A 26045-nucleotide genomic window follows, 5' to 3' on the forward strand; every position below is an offset into this window, starting at 1 on the left:
GAGAAATGGTTTGTTGAAAATCGGAAGAACTTGACTGGTCTGCACAGAGACCTGACCTCAACCCCATCGAACACCTTTGGGATGAATTGGAACGTAGACTGCGAGCCAGGCCTAATCATCCGACGTCAGTGCTGGACCTCAGGTTCTTGTGGCTGAATGGAAGCAAGTCCCCGCAGCAATGTTTCAACATCTAGTGGAAAGCCTTCCCAGAAGAGTAGAGGCTGTTATAGCAGCAAAGGGGGGACCAACTCCATATTAATGCCCATGATATTGGAATTAAATGTTCAAGCATTTGTCCTTACACTACATGACCAAAGTATATGTATGAAACATGACCTGAAAACCCTGAATAAATATTTCTAAAAATAAATAGAATTATTCTATATATTTGGTTACTACTATGTAATTACTGTAAAGTGGAACTGTTTCTTTTGTATTAGGTTTACTGATATCTCTTTCCCTCTCTCCTCCATCTGTTTAAGGTCATGACCATAACGTGTCGTCTGTAGCCATCATGCCCAACGGAGACCACATAGTCTCCGCCTCCAGAGACAAGACCATCAAAATGTGGGAGGTGGCCACTGGGTGAGACACACAAACACACTTATCGGCTGATGTAAAAAGGGCTTTATAAATACATTTGATTGAAATACATTTGATTTTACTTCTCACTTATCAGGTGCTGAAATAGTTAATCTCATGTTTTATTAATCCAGTGGCAGACACATTCTGGTGTTGCAAAATGTCTCGTAGATGAGTGTTGCTACAGTAGTGTATGTATATAACTCTGAATGTTTTCTTTCTCTAGGTATTGTGTAAAGACATTTACAGGCCACAGGGAGTGGGTGAGGATGGTCCGGCCCAACCAGGATGGTTCTCTTATCGCCAGCTGTTCCAACGACCAGACGGTGCGTGTGTGGGTGGCCACCTCCAAGGAGTGTAAGGCTGAGCTGCGAGAGCACGAACACGTGGTGGAGTGTATCGCCTGGGCCCCCGATACCGCTCACCCTACCATCCTGGAGGCTACCAGCTCGGAGGTGAGGAGAACCTCTGTACACACACTAACCCTAATCCTGACTCAGTAACCCAGCGTTTCCCAAACTCTATCCTGGGGACCCCAAGGGTTGCACATTTTGTTTTTCAGCTAGCACTACACAGTTGATTCAAACTAATCAACTAATCATCGTGCTTTCATTATTTGAATCAGCGGTATAGTGCTAGAGCAGAAAACAAAGAGTTTGGGAAACACTGCAGTAACCCTATTTGTGACCCGTTTCAGGAAACTTAACGTATGTCGCAAGAATCGACTTCACTAGAGAGCCATTTGAATGTAATTAATTTTTTATCAATATGCTTTTTTGGGCAGAAATACCATCTTGAACATGTACCCTTTCATGTGCCTTAATAACAAACTTGTATGTCATCTGTAAACACGAATATAATTGTTACATTACAATCCTTGTTGATTAAGCACACAGAAAAATCCAGCAACCTTCCCACTAGCCATTATTGACTGAGATAATGAGTGGGCTGGACATGCAGAGGAGAGGAGTTTGAATTGGTCTGAGCTGGTCAGTCTGTGTTGGTAATCCTGTCGAACGCAGCTTTTTTAAATGTATTGTGTAGCGGAGCTGCATGAGTGTTGCTCTCCACTTCCTGGAGGATCAAGTTTTGAAATCAGTGGAATTAGAGTATGATAGTTAAAGAGATGGAGGAAACACCGGTCTCCGGATTACATCATCAAACTAAGGTCAACCGTGGCATGGTCTTCATGACAGGGAGACATGTCCATGCACGATGATGTATACAGGTAAGATAGTCTAGCTAGCTACGTTTTCAGATATTAATTTTCTAATTTTGACAGAAAGTGGTTTAATTTCAAGCTAAAGTGTACTATTAGCTAGTTGGCTAACGTTAGCTGGCTGGCTCCATAGCTAACAGTATGTGTATCACTATTCATATCCCAGAACCGTTTGCTTTGCTAGTTAAAGGCTAATGTTAGCTAGCTAACATTGAACCTGGTTGGTTAGCTCCCTGCAGATTCATGCAGGGTAGTAACGGCATGATTTGGCACTATGTTCATTGTTGTTTAACTAGCTAACGTTTGCTGGCTGGCTCGTTAGCTAACGTTATGTGACGTGTGTGTGTGATCTTACACGCTGTTTACCTAGCTAGGTTCATTGTTTACCTACGTGTCTTAAGCTAAAGGATACAACACGCGTTGAATATGGCCGGTGTCAGTAAACGTCGGCAAAAAAAGTATAATGAAATCGTTGCCAGCGGAGCTGGTTAGGCTGTTTTCATGTTATCCAGAGGTAAACAAATCATTGACCAGAGCCTCAAGTGTGCGCTCTGAACGCAAGGAGATGGGTGGGGCTAAAGCTTAAGAGGGTGTGAACGATGCTGAATGGGTTTAGACAAATAAGAGCTCTCAAGTAGGTACCAAAATATTCAAGGACCATTTTCTCAAAAGTGAGTTTACAAGTTTATCAACTTTCATAGCAGAATTACTTTCCCATTGTTCCACAAAAATTCAGTGTATGATGTACCATTTTGTCTCTACTTTCCAATGTAAAAAACACTATTTGAAATGTTGCTACATAAGACCAAATCCAGATGGTGAGTCACATTTGGTTAGGGTTGCAAAGATTTTGTAACTCTACCAAAATTCCCAGGTTTACCAGAAATCCTGGTTGGAAGATTCCCAGAATCATGCAGGAATAAGCAGGAAATCCGTAAGCCTCCAACCAGGATGTCTGTGAAACCTGGAATTTAAAGACTCTCTGGTGGTGTCTTTGAAAACCAGTGAACATAGTACCAGAGCTCAACCAATAAGATAGCATATTTTGGCATTTTATGCTTTATTGGATAGAGAAGAGACAGTAGAACGATGATTTTTGGTGCAATAGCAGTGGGCTGGATTCAAACCCATGCTACAGCGGTAAATGTGATCCAGAGGCAGTGGTTTAAGACCACAAGGCCACAAGATTGCAGGATTTTAACCAGGAGAAATGAAAAGGGCAGCTGGTGTCAAAACATTCTGTAACCCTCTGTAATTTTCTAGATATTAATTTCAAAACCTTGGGTACTTTTGTAGGTTAACAATGTAACGGTGCATACACACTTGCTTTTAAATGATGAGCATATTCTCTCCCCCCCCTGTCTCTCGCCCCCTCCCTCTTTCTCTCTCTGTAGAGTAAGAAGAATGGGAAGTCTGGTCCGTTCCTTCTCTCTGGCTCTAGAGATAAGACCATCAAGATGTGGGACATCAGCACTGGCATGTGCCTTATGACTCTGGTGAGTGTGAGTGTGTGTGTGTGTTACCTCCTCCTCAGGTAACCCGATTGGTTTCCAGTGTTTTTTTTTCACAGGTTGGTCTAGTACAGTGTTTCCCAACGCCGGTCCTCAAGTACCACCGACCGCACACATTTTCATTGTAGCCCCAGACAAACACCTCATTCAAGTCAAGGGTTTGATGATTAAGTTGAATTGGGTGTGCTTGTCTGGGGATACAATAAAACATCTACTGTTGGGGGTACTCTACGACTGGAGTTGGGAAACACTGGTCTAGTGTGTGTAACATGTTCTATCCTCCGTCTAGGTGGGTCATGATAACTGGGTGCGTGGTGTGTTGGTGCACCCTGGAGGCAGGTTCATAGTGAGCTGTGCTGATGATAAGACTCTGAGGATCTGGGACTACAAGAATAAGCGCTGCATGAAGACCCTGTGTGCCCACGAACACTTTGTTACCTCTCTGGGTAAGAGTGTGTTTGTATCCACGTGTTTGTGGGCATTCCCTCACATTGTTGTACGTCTATTCAAAACCACCTGTTTCTGTGTGTAATCTCCAACACACTTCTGCCAGTTCCACAGTTCTGCCTCCACCCAGTCCATCTTCCATTGTCTCTTACATCTGTATCTCTGTCTTCCAGATATGCACCGGACTGCTCCATACGTGGTAACAGGCAGTGTTGATCAGACAGTCAAAGTGTGGGAGTGTCGCTGAGTCTGCCTGCAACCTCCCTATCCTCCTCTCTACCCCACAACCACCTCTTTTCCCACAAACTCACAGCAGCCTCCTCCTTTATCCCCCCCCAAACAGCAGCCCTATAACCCCCCCTCCCCCCCTATCCTACCCTGTCTCTTTGACACTCACCTAAGCCCCACCTCTCGCACTCCATACCATGGTTATCCAGGCTCTCCGCCCTGCCCTGTTCAAATAAATATTGTCCTTTTATGTAAATTATTCTGGATATAGAGTACGCTTAATAAATGTTACACACTAACACACACATTCTCTCTCACACACACACTAAAAGAGAAAAGTATTCCTTGCATGGTGAATTCACCCAAAACTTGTATACTGTAAATTTGCATACCGTTGTCATGACGTCCTCATGGGGGTAAATGGTTTGTGTTCTGTCCCAGTGGTAGCTGGGTAATTGTGACAGAGTGCACGCAACCCAATCACGTATGTCCTTTAAGAGTTTTATTTAGTATCTTGCCTCCGCTGTTATAGTCTGACACTACCTGGGAGAGAGGGAAGGAGAGGAGTGTGAAAGAAGGAAGAGAGGATGAAGTGGGGAGGAGAAGGAGTAGAATAAAAGATGTGGGGGGAAGAGCGGGGGACAAAAAATAGAAATGAACATTTAGTCATTTAGTTGAAGTGACAAAGTGTGTGTGCGTTTGTTCATCTGCGTGCGTGCAATGCGTACTGTACGTGTGTACATAGGATAACCTCTTATCATTATCTCTCTCTCTCTCTGTGGTCGTCTGTTTATACAGATGTAGAGAATTGTGTGGAGGCAAGGCTTCTTTCCCTCTGTTTTTACTCCCTCTCTTTCTGACTGACCGACTGGCTTCTAGTAGCTACTCATAGGAGTATGCTCACTAAGTTCTGTGCGCTCGCTCGCTATTTCTCTCTTTCATATACACATACACTCATACTCACACAGATGCACATACACACACGCACAGTAAAATTGTGTATCAATATATCTGGATGTCATTGTTTGCACCATAATTAAAAAATAAAAATCTGTAAATATAACGTTGGCCTTGTTTTATTTTTATTTTTTTAAATCAATGTTCTACAAGTTTTGCACAGCTTCAGGACGCCAAACTACAGTACTGGTCAAGTTTGGACACCTACTCATTTGTGTTTTTCTTTATTTGTACTATTTTCTACATTGTAGAATAATATTGAAGACATCAAAACTATGAAATAATACATGGAATCATGTAGTACCCAAAAACATGTTAAACAAATCAAAATATATTTTAGTTTCTTCAAAGTAGCCACCCTTTGCCTTGATGACAGCTTTGCACACTCTTGACATTCTCTCAACCAGCTTCACCTGAAATGCTTTTCCAACAGTCTCGAACGAGTTCCCACATATGCTGAGCACTTGTTGGCTGCTTTTCCTTAGTCCCACTCAGCGCAAACCAGATGGGATGGCGTATCGCTGCAGAATGCTTTGGTAGTGTAATGGGAATTTCAATGTTTGTGCTTTTCTTAAAAGTCATTTCTGTGTTATAATAACCAATGGATGTGTTCATGCAAGTGACTGATTTAACGAATCCTCACTTATCAGTATCTGGAATTTGACAGTACACCCAGACCTTATTTTGAGAACGAGAACAAAAGATACCTGTTTCAAGGTCTCGGCTTGGAGAGAAGAAGCCTTGTGCGGTATTGGTCTGTCACATGTTATGAAATAAAACGGTAATGATTAATGAATTATGCTAAATCATGCATATATATATATATATATATATATATATAACTTGTCTGTGTATAGCCGTATATAAGACAACTGCTGGGTTTGCCCAAAGTGAGCTCCTGATTGACATGTACCATGCTGCATTGAGTTGATTGGAACCTCTCCAGCGCACTGACCAATAAAGGATTCATTCATTTAAGATTGACTTTGAGTGTTCCTGTGAATTTCCATGACCGTAGCCATACTGGTTATGTGTGCCTTGAATTCTAAATAAATCACTGACAAGAGTCACTAGCAAAGCACCATCACACCACCACTTTGTAGCAATTTGACCATGAAGGCCTGATTCACGCAGCCTCCTCTGAACAGTTGATGTTGAGATGTGTCTTTTACTTAAACTCTGTGACGCCTTTACTGTATTTTAGGCTCCAGTCGGAGGTGCAGTTAATTGTCGATTTCTGAGGCTGGTAACTAATGAACTTCTCCTCTGCAGCAGAGGTAACTCTGGGTCTTCCTTTCCGGTGGCGGTCCTCATGAGAGCCAGTTTCATCATAGCGCTTGATATTTTTTGCGACTGCACTTTGAAGAAACTGTCATTTCTCTTATTTGAGCTGTTCTTGCCATAATATGGACTTGGTCTTTTACCAAATAGGGCTATCTTCTGTAAACCACCCCTACCTTGTCACAACACTTCTGATGGGCTCAAACACATTAAGAAGGCAAGAAATTCCACAAATTCACTTTGAACAAGGCACACGTTAATTCTAATTAATTACGTTAACCTCAATATTTGTATTTATTTCACCTTTAACTACGCAAGTCAGTTAAAAACAAATTCTTATTTACAATGATGGCCTAAAATGCCTCATGAAGCTTGCGAAAATGCCAAGATTGTACAAGGCTGGCATCAAGGCAAAGGGTGGCTACTTTGAAGAATCTCAAATATAAAATATATTTTGATTTGTTGAACACTTTTTTTGGTTACTACGTGATTCCATGTGTTATTTCATAGTTTTGATGATTTCACTATTATTCTGCAATGTAGAAAATAGTACAAATTAAGAAAAACCCTTGAATGAGTGGGTGTGTCCAAATTGTCAGGTCACCTTATTAATAATGCACCGTTCACTGCTCAAACACACCTGCTCACTCCCTCCCTCCCTCACCCACCCACAGAGCTATTACTGTATCACGGAGGACCGTATCTTGGCAACAGTTGCCACGACGGTGAATGCATGAGCACCTTTTGCAGCCTTTGTAAAGAGAGAGAGAGGTGGATTGTCAATCCCTGAGTCAACAACAGACTATGGGAGGCACACAGTACTATTCTATTCCACATCAGGTAACTGATGCGAGCAGTAGAATCGGATTTTAAAAAACATTCAAATACACCTTATGGAACAGCGGCGACTGTGAAGAGACACTCACAGGCAATGACACGCATACATATGATAAGACACATTCTACAAACACGTACACATGGAAGAGTAGCTGCTGCCTTGGCATCTTGGCTAATGGGGATCCTTAATAAATACAAATACACTATTTTCTTCCTACAATTTTATATCAAAAAGGGGAATGGGAGGAGAGAACGGAGTAATGGAGGTAGAGTTAAAATAAAGGATAGAGAGAAGATAGAAAGGGGATGAGAGGAAGGATGGAGTGTGAAGAGGCTAATTAGAGGAGAGACACCTACCTAGACCCAGGTTGCCCTGAGTTGAACTCTGTTTCTCCTGAGAACCACAGAAACAGAAACTCTAGCTAACTTCTTTCTCCACACCCGCAACATTGTGAGACTAATACCAGAGATAGTCCTGGTTTGTTGTCATACACATGCTAATTTGGTACAGTATTTATCAGTTGATTTGATTGTTATTTTGTCCGAACGGTGAGCAACAGATTTGGCGTGTACGTGTCTGTCTGTGTCTATCCCCAGTTCATTCGCTTGTGCTCTTTCATTAATCTGTAGCATTTTCCTTCTGTCTCTATATTCTCTTTCTTGCTTGCTCTCAGCTATATTGCTCTCTTCCCTCCCTTTAGTAGTGTCGGTGTTCAGTGTTGAGGGTAAATGGCTGAACCATAAATATATCTGCACTCATCGATTGATCAGCACCTTTCTGTCTGTAATCAACATGGAGGTGGAATATTTCTCCCTGAACTGATCATAGTGAATCATGCATGGCTTTGGTATGTGTGCATTTTGTGGCATTTTCTGAGGCTAATGTGCTCATTGAGTCTCACACACAAACGCTTACACACATACTCTTTCACACCTACATTGGTGGTAGGGGATAATGTCTGGGTTCAGTGTTAATGAGGAGGGTAAATGGCTTATCCATACGCGTGTGTGTGAGAGAGAGAAAGAGAGAACGAGCGTGCAGTAAAGCTAGAGCAGCCCTTACGCACTTCTGAGCAGTTGTTATGATTGGTTGAGACAGTCCGACTCCATGATGAGAGCAGAGGGTATTCCACTGAGCTCTGTCCAATCACAGACTGTTACCATGCAGGGACACACACAGTACCAGCACATCCATCCACACACACACACACACACACACTGTACATGCATAGTCAACAACTCATATTGACACACACATGCATGTCCAACAACACACACACACTGGTTCCCTCGCTTGTGTTGAAACTCTGAGCCATCCCCCGAGTCTCAAAAATGACAACATTAGGGGTGAGTGTGTGGGAGGTGAGAGAAGTAGAAGAAGGAGTGAAAGAGAGTTGCTGGGAGCGGCATAACGTAAAAGAGTTAGGGAGAGAGAAATAGAAAGTAAATGGTAGAGAAACAGAAAGTAAATGGTAGAGAGAGAGAGAGAGAATGGCTGGCCATTGAGGTAGTATTGCAAGTGGCAACAACTACAAAAATGCCTAAACATCAAGACAATGACCATCTGATTTTTTACAAAGTAAATAAAATGGGCAGTGACATCCATTAGTGCTGCTTTCTGCTGTTGGTCATAGTGGTCTGGTAGGATGTGGAACGGCCAAGATGGCCGGGTCCATAGCAGATACCGAGGAGTTGGAGAAGTAGCTGAATGAACGACTAGGCTCCTTTGAAGTTGACCAGGTGTATGGAGTTTAAATTTTAAAAGTAGGAGTGTGGTCTTAGCGGAGTTGCTAACAAGCAAATGATTCTGGGTTTTCAGGGATACAGCTAATTCAACCTAGCTTCCTTTTTTTTTTGCTGAAACCCGGATGTGGGAACTCCACTCAAGCATTTTCTTGTACGCCTGCTATGTTAGGTTAGGAGGAGAGTCACGAAAAGAAGGAGGACACTGCTTGGAATGCTATCTTCGCTTTTTTGGAGGGCGAGAAACTTGAAGGCGTCTGCAAAGAGATCATCAGAATGTGGGTAGAGAGGGGTGCTCAGTCTGCAACCAAGAACAAATATGATATTGACGCATTGACCATTGCCAGTCAAATAGATTAGCAGGCGCAGATTGTGGTGAACCAGAAGTCCAGAAAGAGGAAATAAACTAAAGAAGCAATCCTGGCTCAATATGCCAATAGCTGCTGTTAAACAACTCCAACATGGAGGAGGTTCTGAACAGGAGGAAGCAGCAGAGGGACCAGGCTAAGACTTACAGAAGAGGAAAGAAACAGACAAGATACATAATGAAAAGGATAAACTAGCCAAGCAGGACAGGAAGGGCAAAGAAAAGAAACGCACACAAAAAGGGAAACAAAAGATAAGAAAAACAAATGACACTTTGGGACACTGTCAGGTGAAATGTTTTGTTCCCGAACAAAAACACGTCTATTTTTGCCTATCCCATAGGAGCACTATAGACATTAAAAGCAGATTAGCACTATTGCAAATACAAGATGACATCTTTATGTTGTCGAGCAGATGCCCCGCCCCCCTCTGTGTGACTGACAGGTCCGGGCGCGAGGGAGCGCATGTAAATGAGCCGCGCTCGGGCGGAGCGGGTGCCCATGTGGACAGGCACCATGCCTTGTTGTTCTGTGCACTCATTGGCCAATTCGCATCGACATGTTTTAATGCGCTGCGGGCCAGGGGAAGGGCTAAACCCTGGAGAGCGGTCCCGAGTGGATCACACGGACGGAATCTCTAAGGGACTTCAGAGTCCTGCCAGGCGTTGATGCCACGCAGTTTAACGTCAAAAAGCGACCCAAACGCTTTCATATTCATAGACGCAATAAACGTTGGACTTTTGGAGCGACGGTGTCTGGCCTGTAGTGTGTGCAGGCAGCAGGCCACAGGCGGTATAACCCCTCTGTTTGGTTCTGATGTCCTCTACATACAGTACCGTTCACCCTGCCGTCTTTTACCCCAGGCTGTAGTAACAGGGAGGGGTAGAAACGTGGAGGGCGGGCCCTGACTGCATTCGCCTTGTAATGTATTCCCGTGATCGCATCGCCATCTTGTTGCAATCCCTCTTTTACGTGTGAGAAAGCATTTATCCAAGGAATATATTTTTACTCATTTTCTTTCCGGTGAGAGGAAGAAAGGAATAAACAAAGTGCGCGTTCGTGTCTGCTGCGTTCCAGACAGTGCTCCCCGGCGAATCTCGGCTGTGCCTTTTTTCTTCTGTCCTGGGCGATCGGGTAGCCTACGGTGAGGGGCGCACGATGAGCATCGATACTCTTCTGGAAGCGGCCAGATATCTGGAATGGCAAGCCCAGCAACAACAGATCACACATGGTAAGAAAGGGGTATTCAGGTGGGAACCGGCGGGGGGCCTGCGGGAATTCACAGTCTAGGTAAACCTTTGGAATAGCAGGATTAGGCTTGGTCGGTATATTGGGGGGTCCACACCTACTTTAACCCCGAACGGTCATGCATTCCCACCGATCAGCCTAGGTCCTGCTGGGAAAAATCGTTTTCACTCAATAGCCTGTTCATGGACCCTTTATCGGTCATTCATGAACATAGGCTTAATCGCCCAACATGACCCTCTATAGTTTGACTAATGCATTTATTTGCATTTATCAATACGGGAGCAGGAGGTATTTTTCTACCTCGGTTTCCGGGTTAAATCCCAGCTATATATAGCTTTGCTGCTACTAATATGCGCACTCTGTCTATGTGTGGCTAGTTACGCTGTATCTACTGACATATTGCCGCGCGTTCTGCACTCCAGAACGCTTCTGTATTTGTTTTTTCGGGTTGGCTCCAAAGCATGTGTTGTTGCTTGCTACAATGTTGCAACTGTGGATCACACACACGCGTGTTACTATGTTACAACAGTACATTACATGTACTATGTCGTCATTAGTCTTCAGTCTTTTATACTCTTGGAAATTCTTAACATGTTTTGGGCGTAAAATATAGGTCGAGTAGGGTTATATTTGTAGCTTGTTTTGCAGTAGTAGACTAATGATTGCAGAATTTTGGCAAGGCTATTGATGGTCGATGTTGCAATCTGGTCTCAGAGCATTTCGTATTATTCGTTATATAAATCCGAGACACTATTTAACATGATATGTTATGTTTGGTATGGTTACATAAGACAGATGGTTACTTAAGGCAAAAACGAAAGAAGGGTGGTTGGTTGAGGTGGACACGGGTGGGTGTATAATGTGAAGTCTAGCAACCCAAAAGTTGTCAGTTCAAATTTTATCACAGACAACTTTATCATTTTTGATAATTAGCAACTTTCAATTACTTACTACGTTAGCTACTTTGCAACTACTTAGCATGTTAGTTAACTTATAAACTTACCTAAAACCCCTGGCCTAGCTAACGTTAGCCACCTAACTAGAATTTGTAACATATCATACGTTTAGCAAATTCGTAACATATATAATGAATTGTAATTTGTAACATATTGTACGAAATGGGTGCTGGACATCCACAAATTAGTACATACCATACAAAACATAACATATCATTCTAAATGGAGTGTCTACGTACAGAATAATACAAAATTATCTGATACCAGGTTGCATAGGGCGGTGGCAGGCAGCAGAACAACCGGAGAGGCTCCTGCAAGCAGGCTCTCTCTTTTACATAATGCTCTGACATTGCTCAGATATCTTATGACACTCCGGGGCGGGACACACACACAACCCTACTCCCTGTCCAGCTGTGTGTGTGAAACGTCAAACACAGCATGGGTGTCCGTTTAACGGGGTTGTGAACTGAATCACAGTTATTCACAGGATACTTCATCGACAGTTGGTGATTTATCGCCACATATTGGGAAGAAGGCTTTTTGTTTCACTCATCTGGTGACGTGTCAGTTCATCCACACGCCCCTAGTGGCACATGCATACCGTGTGCCTAAGAGGACCTGCCCCCAACCACCACGTGCATGCCAGAATGACTGGCGCACAGGTCACAGTGGGGGGGAAAGTAGGGCAACCCCCCCTTATCTCTTCCTTTTTTTCAAATTAAAAGTATATGGACACCTTTCTCCCTCTCTCAATGAAAGAGTTATGTAATTAATGTTAGTATGTTTTTAAATCTGGAGCAGGGCTGAAAATAAACTGTGTGTGTGTGTGTGTGTGTGTGTGTTGCATGTATGTACACTACATGACCAAAAGTATGTGGGCACCTGCTCATCCAACATCTCGTTCCAAAATCACAGACATTAATATGGACTTCGTGGCAGAGACGCTGTTGCTCCTAGACATTTCCACTTCACAATAACAGCACTTACAGATGACCGGGGCAGCTCTAGCAGGGTATAAATTTGACAGACTGACTTGTTGGAAAGGTGGCATCCTATGACGGTGCTACGTTGAAAGCCACTGAGCTCTTCAGTAAGGCCATTCTACTGCCAATGTTTGTCTATGGAGATTGCATGGCTGTGTGTTCAATTTTATACACCTGTCAGCAACGGGTGTGGCTGAAATAGCCAAATCCTAGCCTCCCGGGTGGCACAGTGGTTAAGGGTGCTGTACTGCAGTGCCAGCTGTGTCACAAGAGACTCTGGGTTCGACCCCAGGCTCTGTCGTAAATGGCCGCGACCGGGAGGTCCGTGGGGCGACGCACAATTGGCCTAGTGTCGTCCGGGTTAGGGAGGGTTTGGCCGGTAGGGAAATCCTTGTCTCATCGCGCACCAGTGACTCCTGTGGCGGGCTGGGTGGAGTGCGCGCTAACCAAGGTTGCCAGGTGCACGGTGTTTCCTCCGACACATTGGTGCGGCTGGCTTCCGGGTTGGATGGCGCTGTGTTAAGAAGCAGAAGGTTGCCAGGTGCACAGTGTTTCGTCCGACACATTGGACTGGCTTCAGGGTTGGATGGCTGTGTTAAGAAGCAGTGCGGCTTGGTTGGGTTGTGTATCGGAGGACGCATGACTTTCAACCTTCGTCTCTCCCGAGCCCGTACGGGAGTTGTAGCGATGAGACAAGATAGTAGCTACTAAACAATTTGATTCCACAAAATTGGGGAGAAAAATGGGTAAAAAATAAATAAAATAAATAGCCAAATCCAGTCATTTGAAAAGGCAACAACAAACTTTTGTATATATAGTGTGAGAACTTTTTCAGAGCGGAAGAGAAAGGTCAGGGAATCTGGAAAGTGTGCTTATCCCCCCCTCCTCGTTGCAATGCAGAGGTCCATCTCTCCCTCCCAACCTACCTCTTGTTTTCTCGTTTACTTATCCGTTACTTTCTAAATGTAATCCATTAGTTAGTTACCTGTCAAATTGTAATCAGTAACAATTTTGAATTAGCGTAATCTAATTACTTTTAGTTACTTTTAGACACCTTTTTAGACCAAAATGAATATTGCCAATTGAATGACATATACACATATATATATATATATGTATATGTCCTTTATCCTAATTATATATATATATATATATATATATATTTATTTATTTATTTAGAATATATCAATTTTAGAGTTTACATAGCTGGCCATAAATGGATGCTGCATTTAAATGTATGGGTTATGTAGGATTCTTCTAACTCATTGCTTTCTACTTCAATAGAGATATTCATTTGATTAGGCTATATCTTTAGGCTGTCAGATTAAGTCATTCCAATGAATTTAATACCACTTGATCTTCAATAATTGGACATAGAAATATATAGATTAGCCACATTGTTTTACCTGAGCATAACCCCAAAACAAAGGACTTATTAGCCTACTCTAACCCTAACCCTAACCCTGTTGTTTAGGATTTTGTTGTCATGAAGAACTGATTGGGCTCATTGCTTCGAGTTGCAAAATAAATACTGCTCTCATGGAATGGCATGCTTTGTGCACTACCCAACTTTTTTTTGTTGTACCTTTATTTAACTAGGCAAGTCAGTTAAGAACAAATTCTTATTTCCAATGACAGCCTATTTGCATGTGAAAATGAATGAAATATGCTACATTTGTTATAGGCCTATTGTTCACGTTTTTTGTTGGTTACATTTTGATACCTTGATCATTTGCAGCTGTTTAAAGTCTATCAAAAGTGTGTGAGTTTGAGCATGTTAGCAAATTAGATTGAGCAATAAAAGCCCCAGTCATGGTCGTGTTATATGAAACTCATTTTTGCCCGTATGTAAAGCACAATACCACAGAGGAGTTTAGAAGGGAGGAACACCCTCAAACGTTTATTCCACAGACTGGATACTCACTATGCAGCTGTTGCAAGAGCACATTTTTGGTGGTTGCAAAAACAATGCTTGAAAGGCAGCTTAAACTTCTACAATTAAACCATATTATTGGGTTAAAATACAGACATAGGCCTACATTTGTTTACAGCCTTCCACAACAACGTGCTCCTGAATGGCGCAGCGGTCTAAGGCACTGCATCTCGGTGCAAGAGCCTTCACTACAGTCCCTGGTTCGAATCCAGGCTGAATCACATCCGGCCGTGATTGGGTGTAGGGCGTTGCACAATTGGCCAGGGTAGGCCTTCATTGTAAATAAGGATTTGTTCTTAACTAACTTGCCTCGTTAAATTAAGGTTGAATAAAAACAATCCGTAAGGTGCAATTAGCTAAATGAGAGAGCAGCAGTGTGATTCACATCATTGGGCTATGTAGATATATCAATAATAAGTGATATCCATATCGCCCGTAGGCCACACCCCTGCTGTCGTCCTTATCTCCAGTTGGATGTACTGGATAATCCTTGGATGCTGACAGCAGTCACACCATTGGACTGTAGCCTACAAAAGCCCTTTCCCGCGATTCATCAAACCCATTTGGTGTGTCATCAATATGGTCTCTGACTTGTGGTCAGACTCGCTCAGGTGGAACAAACTGAAACTTGTGCCTTTTTTCAGTGTGTGTCTGTCAAACTTCTAGCAATGTACACACAGTTGGTTTTGTAACTGTATGTACAGTGTATATTTGATATGTAGTACATTTAAGCATGAGTGAACTCCGTGGTGTGTCACCTTTTTAGTTAGTGTTCTTGCCTGTGGGATCCCTCGTGTCGTGTGCATCTAATTTTGCCTTGGATCAATGGTTACTGCCGTTTCATTGAGCATGCTCATTTAAGACAAACCCCTTTTGTCTAGTGTGTGTGTGTGATTTTGCTTGCCTGTGTGTTTGCTGTGTGCTGTGTTTACTGATGTGCATATGTGTTGACCTGTGTGTGTACGTGTGCATGTGTATATGCATGTCAGCTACACCGTGTTTGGTGTGCATAGCGCATGTTGCCGGCTCCAATGACACCGCTGAGTAGACACATTCAACCCACCAGCCTATCACAGGCCTGGACCAAGGGCTGTCAGAGAGAGACCCTGTCCTCATGTCCCATCGGTCAGTCTGCCTCTAGGATGACATCAGTGTGTGTGTGTGTGTGTGTGGGGGGGGGGGGGTGTTCACCTAAGACAGTTATGTCTGTGAAATATGAATTCTACTACATTTTTGTACTGCTATACGAGATGAAGCCTTGAAGAGCCTACATTTCTAACCATCATCCCCCTCTCTCTTTCCTCTTATATGTTATTCTTCTCCTCGCCCAAAGAAGAGGAGCGTTGCAGAGAGAAGGCAGAGCTTCACAGCCGGGAGGCAGAGTCCAGACGAGCAGAGGTTGTGGCCTGTGCGGACCAGCCAATCAGATTCAACCATGTCACCTGGGGGCCATCACAGCATTGGCCTGAGTCATCACAACATTGTCAGCACCAGCACCTCTCTCCCTCCTCTCACCCTCTTCCCCTCTCCCTCCCTCCTCCCCCCATCTCCATCGCTGTCATCCCCATGGTACCTGTTGTCACAGCTACGCCCTCTGTACCGCCCCTTCCCGTCATCACGACGATCGCTGCTGCGGCAACCTCGCTCCACCTCGGAGGCACCCAGGTGATGAAAGGAGGCTCCTCCCCTACTCAGCAGCAGCCAATCCAGCGCCATCTGGCAGCCCAGGTGAAGGCGGAGCCGAACTCGATGACACCACAGACGGGCGGAAGCCCTAGCCAATCCCAACCTCCAATTCAGATTCCGTACCCGACCTCCATCATCACCAAAGCCGCTTCCCAACATGCACTACTTCCACAGCAAGCCATTCCCACGCAGCCACGCCCAAACGGAACCATCATGGATGACCTGAGGGGGTTGGACGGGAAGAGACGACCTGGAGGGTGAGAGAGTCCTCGCTTTTGAGGGCATACATTTTGCATGGATTTTCACTGATCACCGACTAAGGATAATAATAACGACTATATTAAATGAGTAGTTATTTAGGATGCAAGGTGATTTGTAGATCAGCCAGTCAACAGTGGAACACCACGAGTGTAGTTGAACAAATTAGAATGTCATCGAACATGCACAGTGTAGTCAAACATGATGGCATGTAATCGAACACGAACAGTGTAGTCAAACATGATATCATGTAATCGAACACGCACAGTGTAGTCAAACATGACGGCATGTAATCGAACACGAACAGTGTAGTCAAACATGATGTCATGTAATCGAACACAAACATGATTGCATGTAATCGAACAAACAGTGTAGCCAAACATGATTACATGTAATCGAACACGCACAGTGTAGTCAAACATGTCATGTAATCGAACACAAACAGTGTAGCCAAACATGATTGCATGTAATCGAACACGCACAGTGTAGTCAAACATGATATCATGTAATCGAGCACGCACAGTGTAGTCAAACATGATGGCATGTAATCGAACACGCACAGTGTAGTCAAACATGTCATGTAATCGAACAAACATGACGGCATGTCATCAAACACGCACAGTGTAGTCAAACACCAACAATTGGTGTGGAAGTCAGTTTTTATACAGATGTTGCGTTTTGCAGAGCTGGAACCAGAGAGGTGCACAACAAACTGGAGAAGAACAGAAGAGCTCACTTGAAGGATTGTTTTGATACACTGAAGAAGAACGTTCCAAACGTTGATGAGAAGAAGACCTCCAACCTCAGTGTTCTACGCAGCGCCCTGCGATACATACAGGTAGGCTACGTGTGTGATGTTAGGGTGGTGCATTCTCCTTCTCTTTCCCTCTGCCTTTTATCTTGCTTTTCTTGTTCTCATTCTCGCTCCCAATTCAAATAAATGTTTTTTTCTTTATTAGCCAAAATTCACAGAAAACATAGCGATTAGAGCTGTATTCTAATTAAGCTACCATTTCCTTTTTCTCTCATTCCCTCCCTCCCTCTCTTTTCCTGGATCCTTGGCCACGTGAGTTGAGAGCACATGGCTAACCCGAGCTCAGTGACGTCAACCCCCCTCCCTCCCTCCCTCTGCCCCGCTTGGCTATGCCCCTCCCTCATCCACATGGCAGAGGGAGAGAGACACACTGAGCACACTCTGTTCTGCTGCTGCTCAGATCTTTGTCTCTACCTCCCTCGCTCTCTTTCTGTCTACCTCTGTTTCTCTCTTTTTCACACTGTCATCCCTCTTTCCTTCTCATGCTTTCTCTTTCCAGTTATACATCCCTTTCTCTCCCCCTTTTCCTCTCTTTCTCTCCTCCCCCTCTCAGTTTCTGCCCTTTAGAACACTTGGTAACCATAGAGACAGGCGGCAGGTGGTCAGAACACTGCAGGAGGTCCAATTCTTTACTCAGTGTGTGTGTGTGTGTGTGTGTTTGTGTTCCGGGTGTATTTATACAAGGATGTGTTTGTGGAATTGTGTGTTAAGTCTGCAGGGTTTGTACTCACACCAGCACAAAAGGAAAAATATTATGCTGATTGATGATGAGGATCATGATGACGAAGGCTTTTCAAAAATAGGTGCTGTGGTTGTTTTGAGGAAAATATCTCCGGAAGCACACTGGTCACTGATACAATGATCTCTGGGAGGGTATCGGCAGGAGATCTCCATCCTAGTGATGGAGAGAGAGGGGGGGAGCAAAGAGAGATGAGGGAAAGGGATGAGGGAACCTTAGGAGCGTGGTAGGAGATACACTTCAAAAGTATGTGGACACCACTTCATATTAGTGGATGTCTATTTCAGCCACACTCGTTGGTGTATAAAATCGAGCACACACATGCAATCTCCATAGACAAACATTAGCAGTAGAATGGCCTTACTGAAGAGCTCAGTGACTTTCAACGTGGCACCTTCATAGGATGCCACCTTTCCAACAGGTTTCAAGTTTCTGCCCTGCTAGAGCTGCCCCGGTCATCTGTACGTGCTGTTATTGTGAAGTGGAAACATTTAGGAGCAACAATGGCTCAGCTGCGAAGTGGTAGGCCACACACACAAGCTCACAGCACAGAACCGCTGAAGTGTGTAGCGCATAAACATTGTCTGTCCTCGGTTGCAACACTCACTACCGAGTTCTAACCTGCCTCAGGAAGCAACGTCAGTACAAAAACTGTTCGTCGGGAGCTTTATGATATGGGTTTCCATGGCCGAGCAGCCACACACAAGCCTAAGATCACCATGCGCAATGCCAAGTGTTGACTGGAGTGGTGTAAAGCTCGCTACCATTGGACTCTGGAGCAATGGAAACACATTCTCTGGAGTAATGAATCACGCTTCACCATCTGGCTGTCCCACGGACGAATCTGGGTTTGACGGATGCCAGGAGAACACTACCTGCCCAAATGCAAAGTGCCAACTAACGTTTGGTGGAAGAGGAATAATGGCCTGGGGCTGTTTTTCATGGTTCAGGATAGGCCCCTTAGTTCTAGTGAAGGGAAATCTTAACATTATAGCATACAAAGACATTCTAGATGATTCTGTGCTTCCAACTTTGTGGCAACAGTTTGGGGAAGGTCCTTTCTTGTTTCAGCACGACAATGCCCATGCACAAAGCGAGGTCCATACAGAAAGGGTTTGTTGAGATCGGTGTGGAATAACTTGACTGGCCTGCACAGAGCCCTGACCTCAACCCCATCGAACACCTTTGGGATGAATTGGAACACAGACTGCAAGTCAGGCCTAAACGCCCAACATCAATGCCCAACCTCAGTAACGCTCATAGCTGAATGCTGCGGGGACTTGATTCCAATGTTCCAACATCTAGTGGAAAGCCTTCCCAGAAGAGTAGAGGCTGTTATAACAGCAATGTATCTACTTCTAGTGGAAAGCCTTCCCAGAAGAGTATAGGCTGTTATAACAGCAATGTATCTGCATCTAGTGGAAAGCCTTCCCAGAAGAGTGGAGGCTGTTATAACAGCAATGTATCTACATCTAGTGGAAAGCCTTCCCAGAAGAGTGGAGGCTGTTATAACAGCAATGTATCTACATCTAGTGGAAAGCCTTCCCAGAAGAGTGGAGGCTGTTATAGCAGCAATGTTCCAACATCTAGTGGAAAGCCTTCCCAGAAGAGTGGAGGCTGTTATAACAGCAATGTTCCTACATCTAGTGGAAAGCCTTCCCAGAAGAGTGGAGGCTGTTATAGCAGCAATGTTCCAACATCTAGTGGAAAGCCTTCTCAGAAGAGTGGAGGCTGTTATAACAGCAATGTACCTACATCTAGTGGAAAGCCTTCCCAGAAGAGTGGGGGCTGTTATTACAGCAAAGGGAGACCAACTCCATATTAATGTCCATGATTTTGGAATGAGATGTTCAACGACCAGTCCACATACTTTTGGCCTTATAGTGTATTTGGAAGTGGGGGATGGAGGAAAGGAGGGGGGGATTGAAGGGGAGATTAAGGAAGAGAGGGGAGACGTCAGCTGGATCAGTAAGCTGGAAAACAACCAATTACATGACTCTTTAGATGAAATTCCACCTTTATATATCTTCCAATTAGATTCCTCCTTATAAACTGTCACTCTCCTGCTCAACCGCAGAAACCCTTGTGGATGTTGTTACCAAGGAAACGGCTATGTGTGGCAGCTGTTGCCGTGGTGTTGGAGAAGCAAGTAGACCTAATGAGCACACACACACACACCAACCTGCGTTTTCCTCTCCTGCACCACCATGCGTGTCATCATCGGGTAGGTGTGTGTGTTGAGCTGGTCTGTTCACCAACACACACAATTACACCAATACACACACACACTCGCAACCAGACACCGAGCCAGTTGGTCAATGAATAGTCAGTGGTGCACTGAGAGAAGGAAAGGCTATCATACATATGGCTATCAAAATGACTTGTTTCATTTCTTCGCTGATATTGATGAATGAATATGCAATGTAAAAATGAATGATTTGTCTCACATGATATAGGATTATCAATATGATTAATGGTACAACAAACCACACAGACTGTAGAAGCGTATAGGCTAATCCTGATCACTGGACTACACACACACACACACACACATATATCTCTCTTACAAAGCTCCAGTAACACCTCTGCAGAGAGAAATGGGAGCCCTTTGAATGTTGAGCCGGAATGGCGTGTTCCTGGCTAGCAGTGAATGTAGTGTATTTGGAGGGGTGGGGAGAGAAACTGACCTCGCGTGTGGACTCCATCACGTGCCTGCTAAGAGTAAACCGCTTTGCTCACTGAACTCAGTGCCCTGTAGTCGGATCATGTGATGTCCCTCTCTCTCCCTTTTTCGTTTGTTTGCTATCCGTCTTCTCCTCTATCCCATCTCTATTATCGCCGCCATCTTGTGATCTTCTGTTCTCTAACTCTTTCTTTCCACCCTGTGCTCCCTCTTCCTCTCTCACTCCCCCTTTCTCCCTCTCAGCAGAGAGTTGCGTGTGCCTGTGTTTAGGAGCCCCTCAGACCACTCAGTAACTTGGTCCGAGAACCATTTGTCTGCATGACTACTGCACGCCTCTCTCTCCCTTTTCCTCCATCACGTCTTTCCCTCGCTACCTGTCATAAGTTTACTCTTCTCATCTCCATGTTGTCTGGAGTGCACACACGCACACGGTTGGGTCAGTTCTGGGCAGCTGTTATTGGTTTATGTGAAATGTGTGTTTGCATGTGTGTTATGAGCAAGGAGTGTGTTAATGTCCTTTTCTCAGACTTTGAGAATGAGTTTAATTTACGGTAATGTGTAACAAGTGTGTTGGTATTACATATGCTGATGTGTGTGTGTGTGTGTGTGTGTGTGTGTCTCCCTGTCCCCCAGACTCTGAAGCGAAAGGAGAAGGAGTATGAACACGAGATGGAGCGTCTGGCGAGAGAGAAGATCTCCACGCAGCAGAGACTGGCTGAGCTGAAGAACGAGCTGAGTCAGTGTATGGACGTTATGGAGATAGACAAGGTTCTCAGACAGACCGTACAACCAGAGGACGACCAGGCTTCTACTTCTACTGCCTCAGGTACACACACACACACACACATTTGCAGTAGAAAGCATGCTGTGTGCATACCAGGGTTTCCGTTAGAAACACATTTGACCCTCATGCTTATCAGTCTATAGCAGCATTTCCCAAACATAGTCCTGGGGACCCCAAAGGGTCAGCTAGCACTACACAGCTGATTCAAATCAATCAGCTAATCATCAAGCTTTGATTATTTTAAAATCAGCTGTATAGTGTTAGGGCAAAAACCAAAACAGGGACACTTTGGGGTCCCCAGGACCGAGTTTGGGAAACGCTGGTCTACAGGTTAATTTGCATAATATAGTAGAATTAAATTGCTGTGTGTGTGTATTTTTGTTAGTCATCATGTTGCCCATCTTTTTTATCCAACACAACTGTCACACGTACACAGCATATAGAGCCTATCTTGAGCAGGTTGTTTCTCCTGCAGCTCCTCGGGCTGGTGCTGCTGAAGTACAACGCGTGCTTTTGTAAAAGCCCGTTCATTGTGCAACAATTTGAAATGCAATCTTGTGTTAAGTTTTGGTGAACAATTAAAAAGAACTAGGCCTACTTTTATTTCTCAACTGGTAGCCTAATTGAAGCACGCCTCCCATTCACCATTAAAGTGCAGGCAACAGGCTATCAGTGCATCACCACCACTTTACAATGTGAGCTGGAGGCAGTATGCATTCTGAAAACACAGGCCTACTTAATAGTTTGAAACCTGACTGTTTTACTTCATATTATAAAGGCATGTCTTACCTTGCTTCATAGCAGCCTATAGGCAAATATGACCAGGGACGACTTACCTTGCTTCATAGCAGAGCAGCCTGTAGGCAAATCTGACCAGGGACGACTTACCTTGCTTCATAGCAGAGCAGCCCATAGGCAAATCTGACCAGGGAGGTCTTACCTTGCTTCATAGCAGAGCAGCCTATAGGAAAATCTGACCAGGGACGACTTACCTTGCTTCATAGCAGAGCAGCCTATAGGAAAATCTGACCAGGGACGTCTTACCTTGCTTCATAGCAGCCTATAGGAAAATCTGACCAGGGACGACTTACCTTGCTTCATAGCAGAGCAGCTTATAGGCAAATCTGACCAGGGACGTCTTACCTTGCTTCATAGCAGCCTATAGGAAAATCTGACCAGGGACGACTTACCTTGCTTCATAGCAGAGCAGCTTATAGGCAAATCTGACCAGGGACGTCTTACCTTGCTTCATAGCAGCCTATAGGCAAATCTGACCGGGAACGTTTTACCTTGCTTCATAGGAGCCTGTAGGCAAATCTGACCAGGGACGTCTTACCTTGCTTCATAGCAGAGCAGCCTATAGGCAAATCTGACCAGGAACGTCTTACCTTGCTTCATAGCAGAGCAGCCTATAGGCAAATCTGACCGGGAACGTCTTACCTTGCTTCATAGGAACCTGTTGGCAAATCTGACCAGGGACAACTCACCTTGCTTCATAGCAGAGCAGCCTATAGGCAAATCTGACCATGGAAACATGGAGGCAAATATTTTATAGACTTCATAGGCGACGTTTGAGTTTCAAATTTGGGGAACCTTATAATTTCTCCTCCCATTTCTATCAATCTGTGTGCCAGTCATGATTTTCATATGCACATTTTTGTGGAACAGTTTCTTTCTAATAATACCGTTTTTGTTTCTCATAGTCATTGTCACGTGGCTCATCGTAAAAATGAGAAAGTAAAAAATGTAACTAATGCGAGAGCACGTCACATTAATACACGTGATCCTTTGGCAGTTAAAGAAACGAGCGCAACTCATAGCCTATAGGCCAATGCAGCGGTAGTCCTAGAACTTCCATTGTCAACTAAGTCGAAATGCATAAAACCGACAAATAAAAAACATGATCAATTCAGGTTGATTCACCTCTCTACTCGCCTCACTGCCCCCCTCCCTCTCTTTTTGGTCAATTCCCCTCCCGTTAGGCCTACATACGTTTACTGCTGGGGACATATGCAATGGGGGAATTGGTCAACAAAAATTAACATTCAAAAGGGCAAATAATTTACACAGTGAATGTGCAAGAATTGTCAGGAGACAGCTGAGCCAGCCATTCTGAAGAGACTCTCCCCTTCTTCTTGTCTCAACATTAGAAATTAGACTCGAGGCATATATCTTAGATACTTTTCACAGACAGCCGTAACTCAATCGGTGAGGCCTATTGCCATGCACTCTGCCCAGATTGCTGTGATCCCAAATAGACATAGTCCTACAAGCTTGTGATTTGAAACAATCCACAGCTATATAAAACACTTTTTTTTAATGATCCTCGATTCCTTTGTGGCTAAGTCATGATTTCTGGTGATTTATTTTATTTATGTATAGACAGGAGTAATTATTTATAATTTGAATTATTGTATCATTTTGTCTACTTCCCTAGCCTATTTGACTCTCCGCCTATGAAAGACTTCATGTGCCATTTCTCTCCTCTTCTATTGGTTTTCATATCAACTTTCTTCCGTTGTCCAGAAGCCAAAAGGCACAATCCTAGTCAACAACAAATCTAAGTTTTAACACGTTTTCATCTCTATCAAACTGCTCTTCTCATTTTCTCTGTTTAGAATGGACTTTTCCCTCAAATTACATTTTGGTTTGAAAATGGTGTTTTATTGGCTACTTCAATACAGGAGTTGCATGTGCTTCTAAAATGAATGACCATAATCTATATGTGATTTCTGTCATTCTGAGCACCGTGAGTGGATGCCCTAATGGGTTATGCACCAAATGCATATGGGTCCGGTAAATTTGTCGGATGGACGGTATATTAAAATCTTCCATTTCACGTTGTCCAGCGCCACAGAAACCCTGGTGTAGACATACATGTCAATATGTGTGATGTGTTCTTATAGTGACATGTGCTGTATGAGTAAATCGCCCTCCCTCTCTTTCAGAAGGAGAAGACAACTTTGACCAGGACATTGAAGACCTCTCCCCTCCTCCTCCGCCCTTCTCCCTCCCCATTATACAGGCCAAATCATTCCTCACTCCTCACCTCTCCATCACACACAAGACCCTTTCCTCTGGGGTTCTGACCAGCCCCTCCCTCTTGGCCCCCCCCCCCCTCACCCCCAAGCCATCGCCCCTGCCCCCCCACCTCACCCCCATCCGACCGTCCAAGTCTCACCCAAAGTCATCACCCACCCTTCCGTCATCCAGGCTGTCAATCACGTCCTCCCGGCTAATCACAAACACCTTACGCACATCGCTCCCTCTCCCAGTCCTGCCTCCTCCATCTCGCAGCCAATCACAGCAGCCGCCGCCGCTGCCCACCAGACAATCACGGCCCAGCCCATCGGACACATCACCGTCCACCCTGTGGCCCACCTGGGGGGTCCCCTGCCCCCCCACATGTACCCCCAGGGATTGACGGTCTCCCAGCCCACGGTGTTGGGGCATATCACCCACACCTTCACCCACCACACTCTTCCCCACGTCCAGGCTAGCCATGCTACCGCTAACGTGCCCCAGGTCAATGGGGCGGCTGTGCCTGGCCAGTGTGGCTCGTCCCTGGGGAAGCCCACAACCATGCTGGCCCACCACCACCACCATCACCATCACCACCCACAGCTGGTGGGACAAACCACCGTCCTCAACCCAGTCACCATGGTGACTGTACCACCCTTCCCTGTTAGCACACTCAAACTGGCCTGAGAGACAGGACAGGGAGGGGGGAGAGAGTGAGAGGGCACGAGAGACAGCGGGAGGGAGGGAGAGCGAGGGCGCGACAGAGAGAGCGAGGGCACGACAGAGAGTGAGCGCGACAGAGAGAGGGCACGACAGAGAGAGAGGTAGGGCACGACAGAGAGAGAGGTAGGGCGCGACAGAGAGAGAGGTAGGGCGCGACAGAGAGAGAGGTAGGGCGCGACAAAGAGAGAGCGCGCGACAGAGAGAGCGCGCGACAAAGAGGGGGTGGGGGGGCGAGAGAGAGGGTACGACAGGAGCGCGACAGAGAGGGGGGGGGGCGCGAGAGAGAGGGTACGACAGAGAGAGGGGGAGACAGAGGGGGGAGGGCGCGAGAGAGAGGGTGCGACAGAGAGAGCGGGGGCGACAGAGAGAGGGAGGCGACAGAGAGAGGGAGGTGACAGAGAGAGAGAGAGGCGACAGAGAGAGAGAGGCGACAGAGAGAGAGAGGCGACAGAGGCGAGAGAGAGAGAGAGAGGGGCGACAGAGAGAGGGGCGACAGAGAGAGGGGGGAGGGGCGACAGAGAGAGGGTGAGGGGCGACAGAGAGAGGGTGAGGGCGCGAGAGAGGAGGAGGATGCGAGAAAGGGGGCGAAAGAGAGAGGGGGCGCGACAGAGAGTGGGGGCGCGACAGAGAAAGGGGGCGGCGACAGAGAGAGAAGGGGGCGCGACAGAGAGAGAAGGGGGCGCGACAGAGAGAGAGAGGGGGCGAGAGAGAGAGAGAGGGGGCGACAGAGAGGGCGACAGAGAGAGAGGGGGAGAGGGGGCGGCAGAGAGAAGCGACAGAGAGAGAGAGGGGGCGACAGAGAGAGAGAGAGGGGGCGCGACAGAGAGAGAGAGGGGGCGCGACAGAGAGAGCGAGCGAGAGAGAGGGGGCGCGACAGAGAGCGAGAGAGGGGGCGACAGAGAGAGAGAGACGACAGAGAGAGGGGGCGACAGAGAGAGAGAGAGGGGGCGACAGAGAGAGACGACAGAGAGAGGGGGCGACAGAGAGAGAGAGAGGGGGCGACAGAGAGAGAGAGGATGCGAGAGAGAGGGAGGGAGGGTACGACAG

At 45.4% G+C, this 26045-nt stretch overlaps 1 protein-coding gene and 2 pseudogenes across 5 annotated transcripts in view; all 3 read left to right on the plus strand.

Annotated features, from left to right (window-relative positions):
* Window positions 1-5050, plus strand: part of LOC135514656 (lissencephaly-1 homolog B) — a 54715-nt gene extending 49665 nt beyond the window's left edge. For all 5 annotated transcript variants that reach the window (XM_064938145.1, XM_064938143.1, XM_064938144.1 and 2 more), the window contains 5 exons: window positions 483-585; window positions 809-1037; window positions 3196-3297; window positions 3602-3758; window positions 3933-5050. In XM_064938145.1, coding sequence (XP_064794217.1) covers window positions 483-585; window positions 809-1037; window positions 3196-3297; window positions 3602-3758; window positions 3933-4006 — 665 coding nt within the window. In that variant the 3' untranslated portion in view covers window positions 4007-5050. The remainder of the gene's footprint in view (window positions 1-482; window positions 586-808; window positions 1038-3195; window positions 3298-3601; window positions 3759-3932) is intronic.
* Window positions 5051-8724: 3674 nt separating this feature from the next.
* Window positions 8725-9811, plus strand: LOC135514590 (coiled-coil domain-containing protein 43-like; annotated as a pseudogene).
* A 271-nt stretch (window positions 9812-10082) lies between these two features.
* LOC135514657 (max-binding protein MNT-like) lies at window positions 10083-25506 on the plus strand (annotated as a pseudogene).
* The last annotated feature ends 539 nt before the right edge of the window (window positions 25507-26045 follow it).

This window comes from Oncorhynchus masou, chromosome 26 (assembly GCF_036934945.1).
Source record: "Oncorhynchus masou masou isolate Uvic2021 chromosome 26, UVic_Omas_1.1, whole genome shotgun sequence".
Lineage (NCBI taxonomy): Eukaryota > Metazoa > Chordata > Actinopteri > Salmoniformes > Salmonidae > Oncorhynchus > Oncorhynchus masou.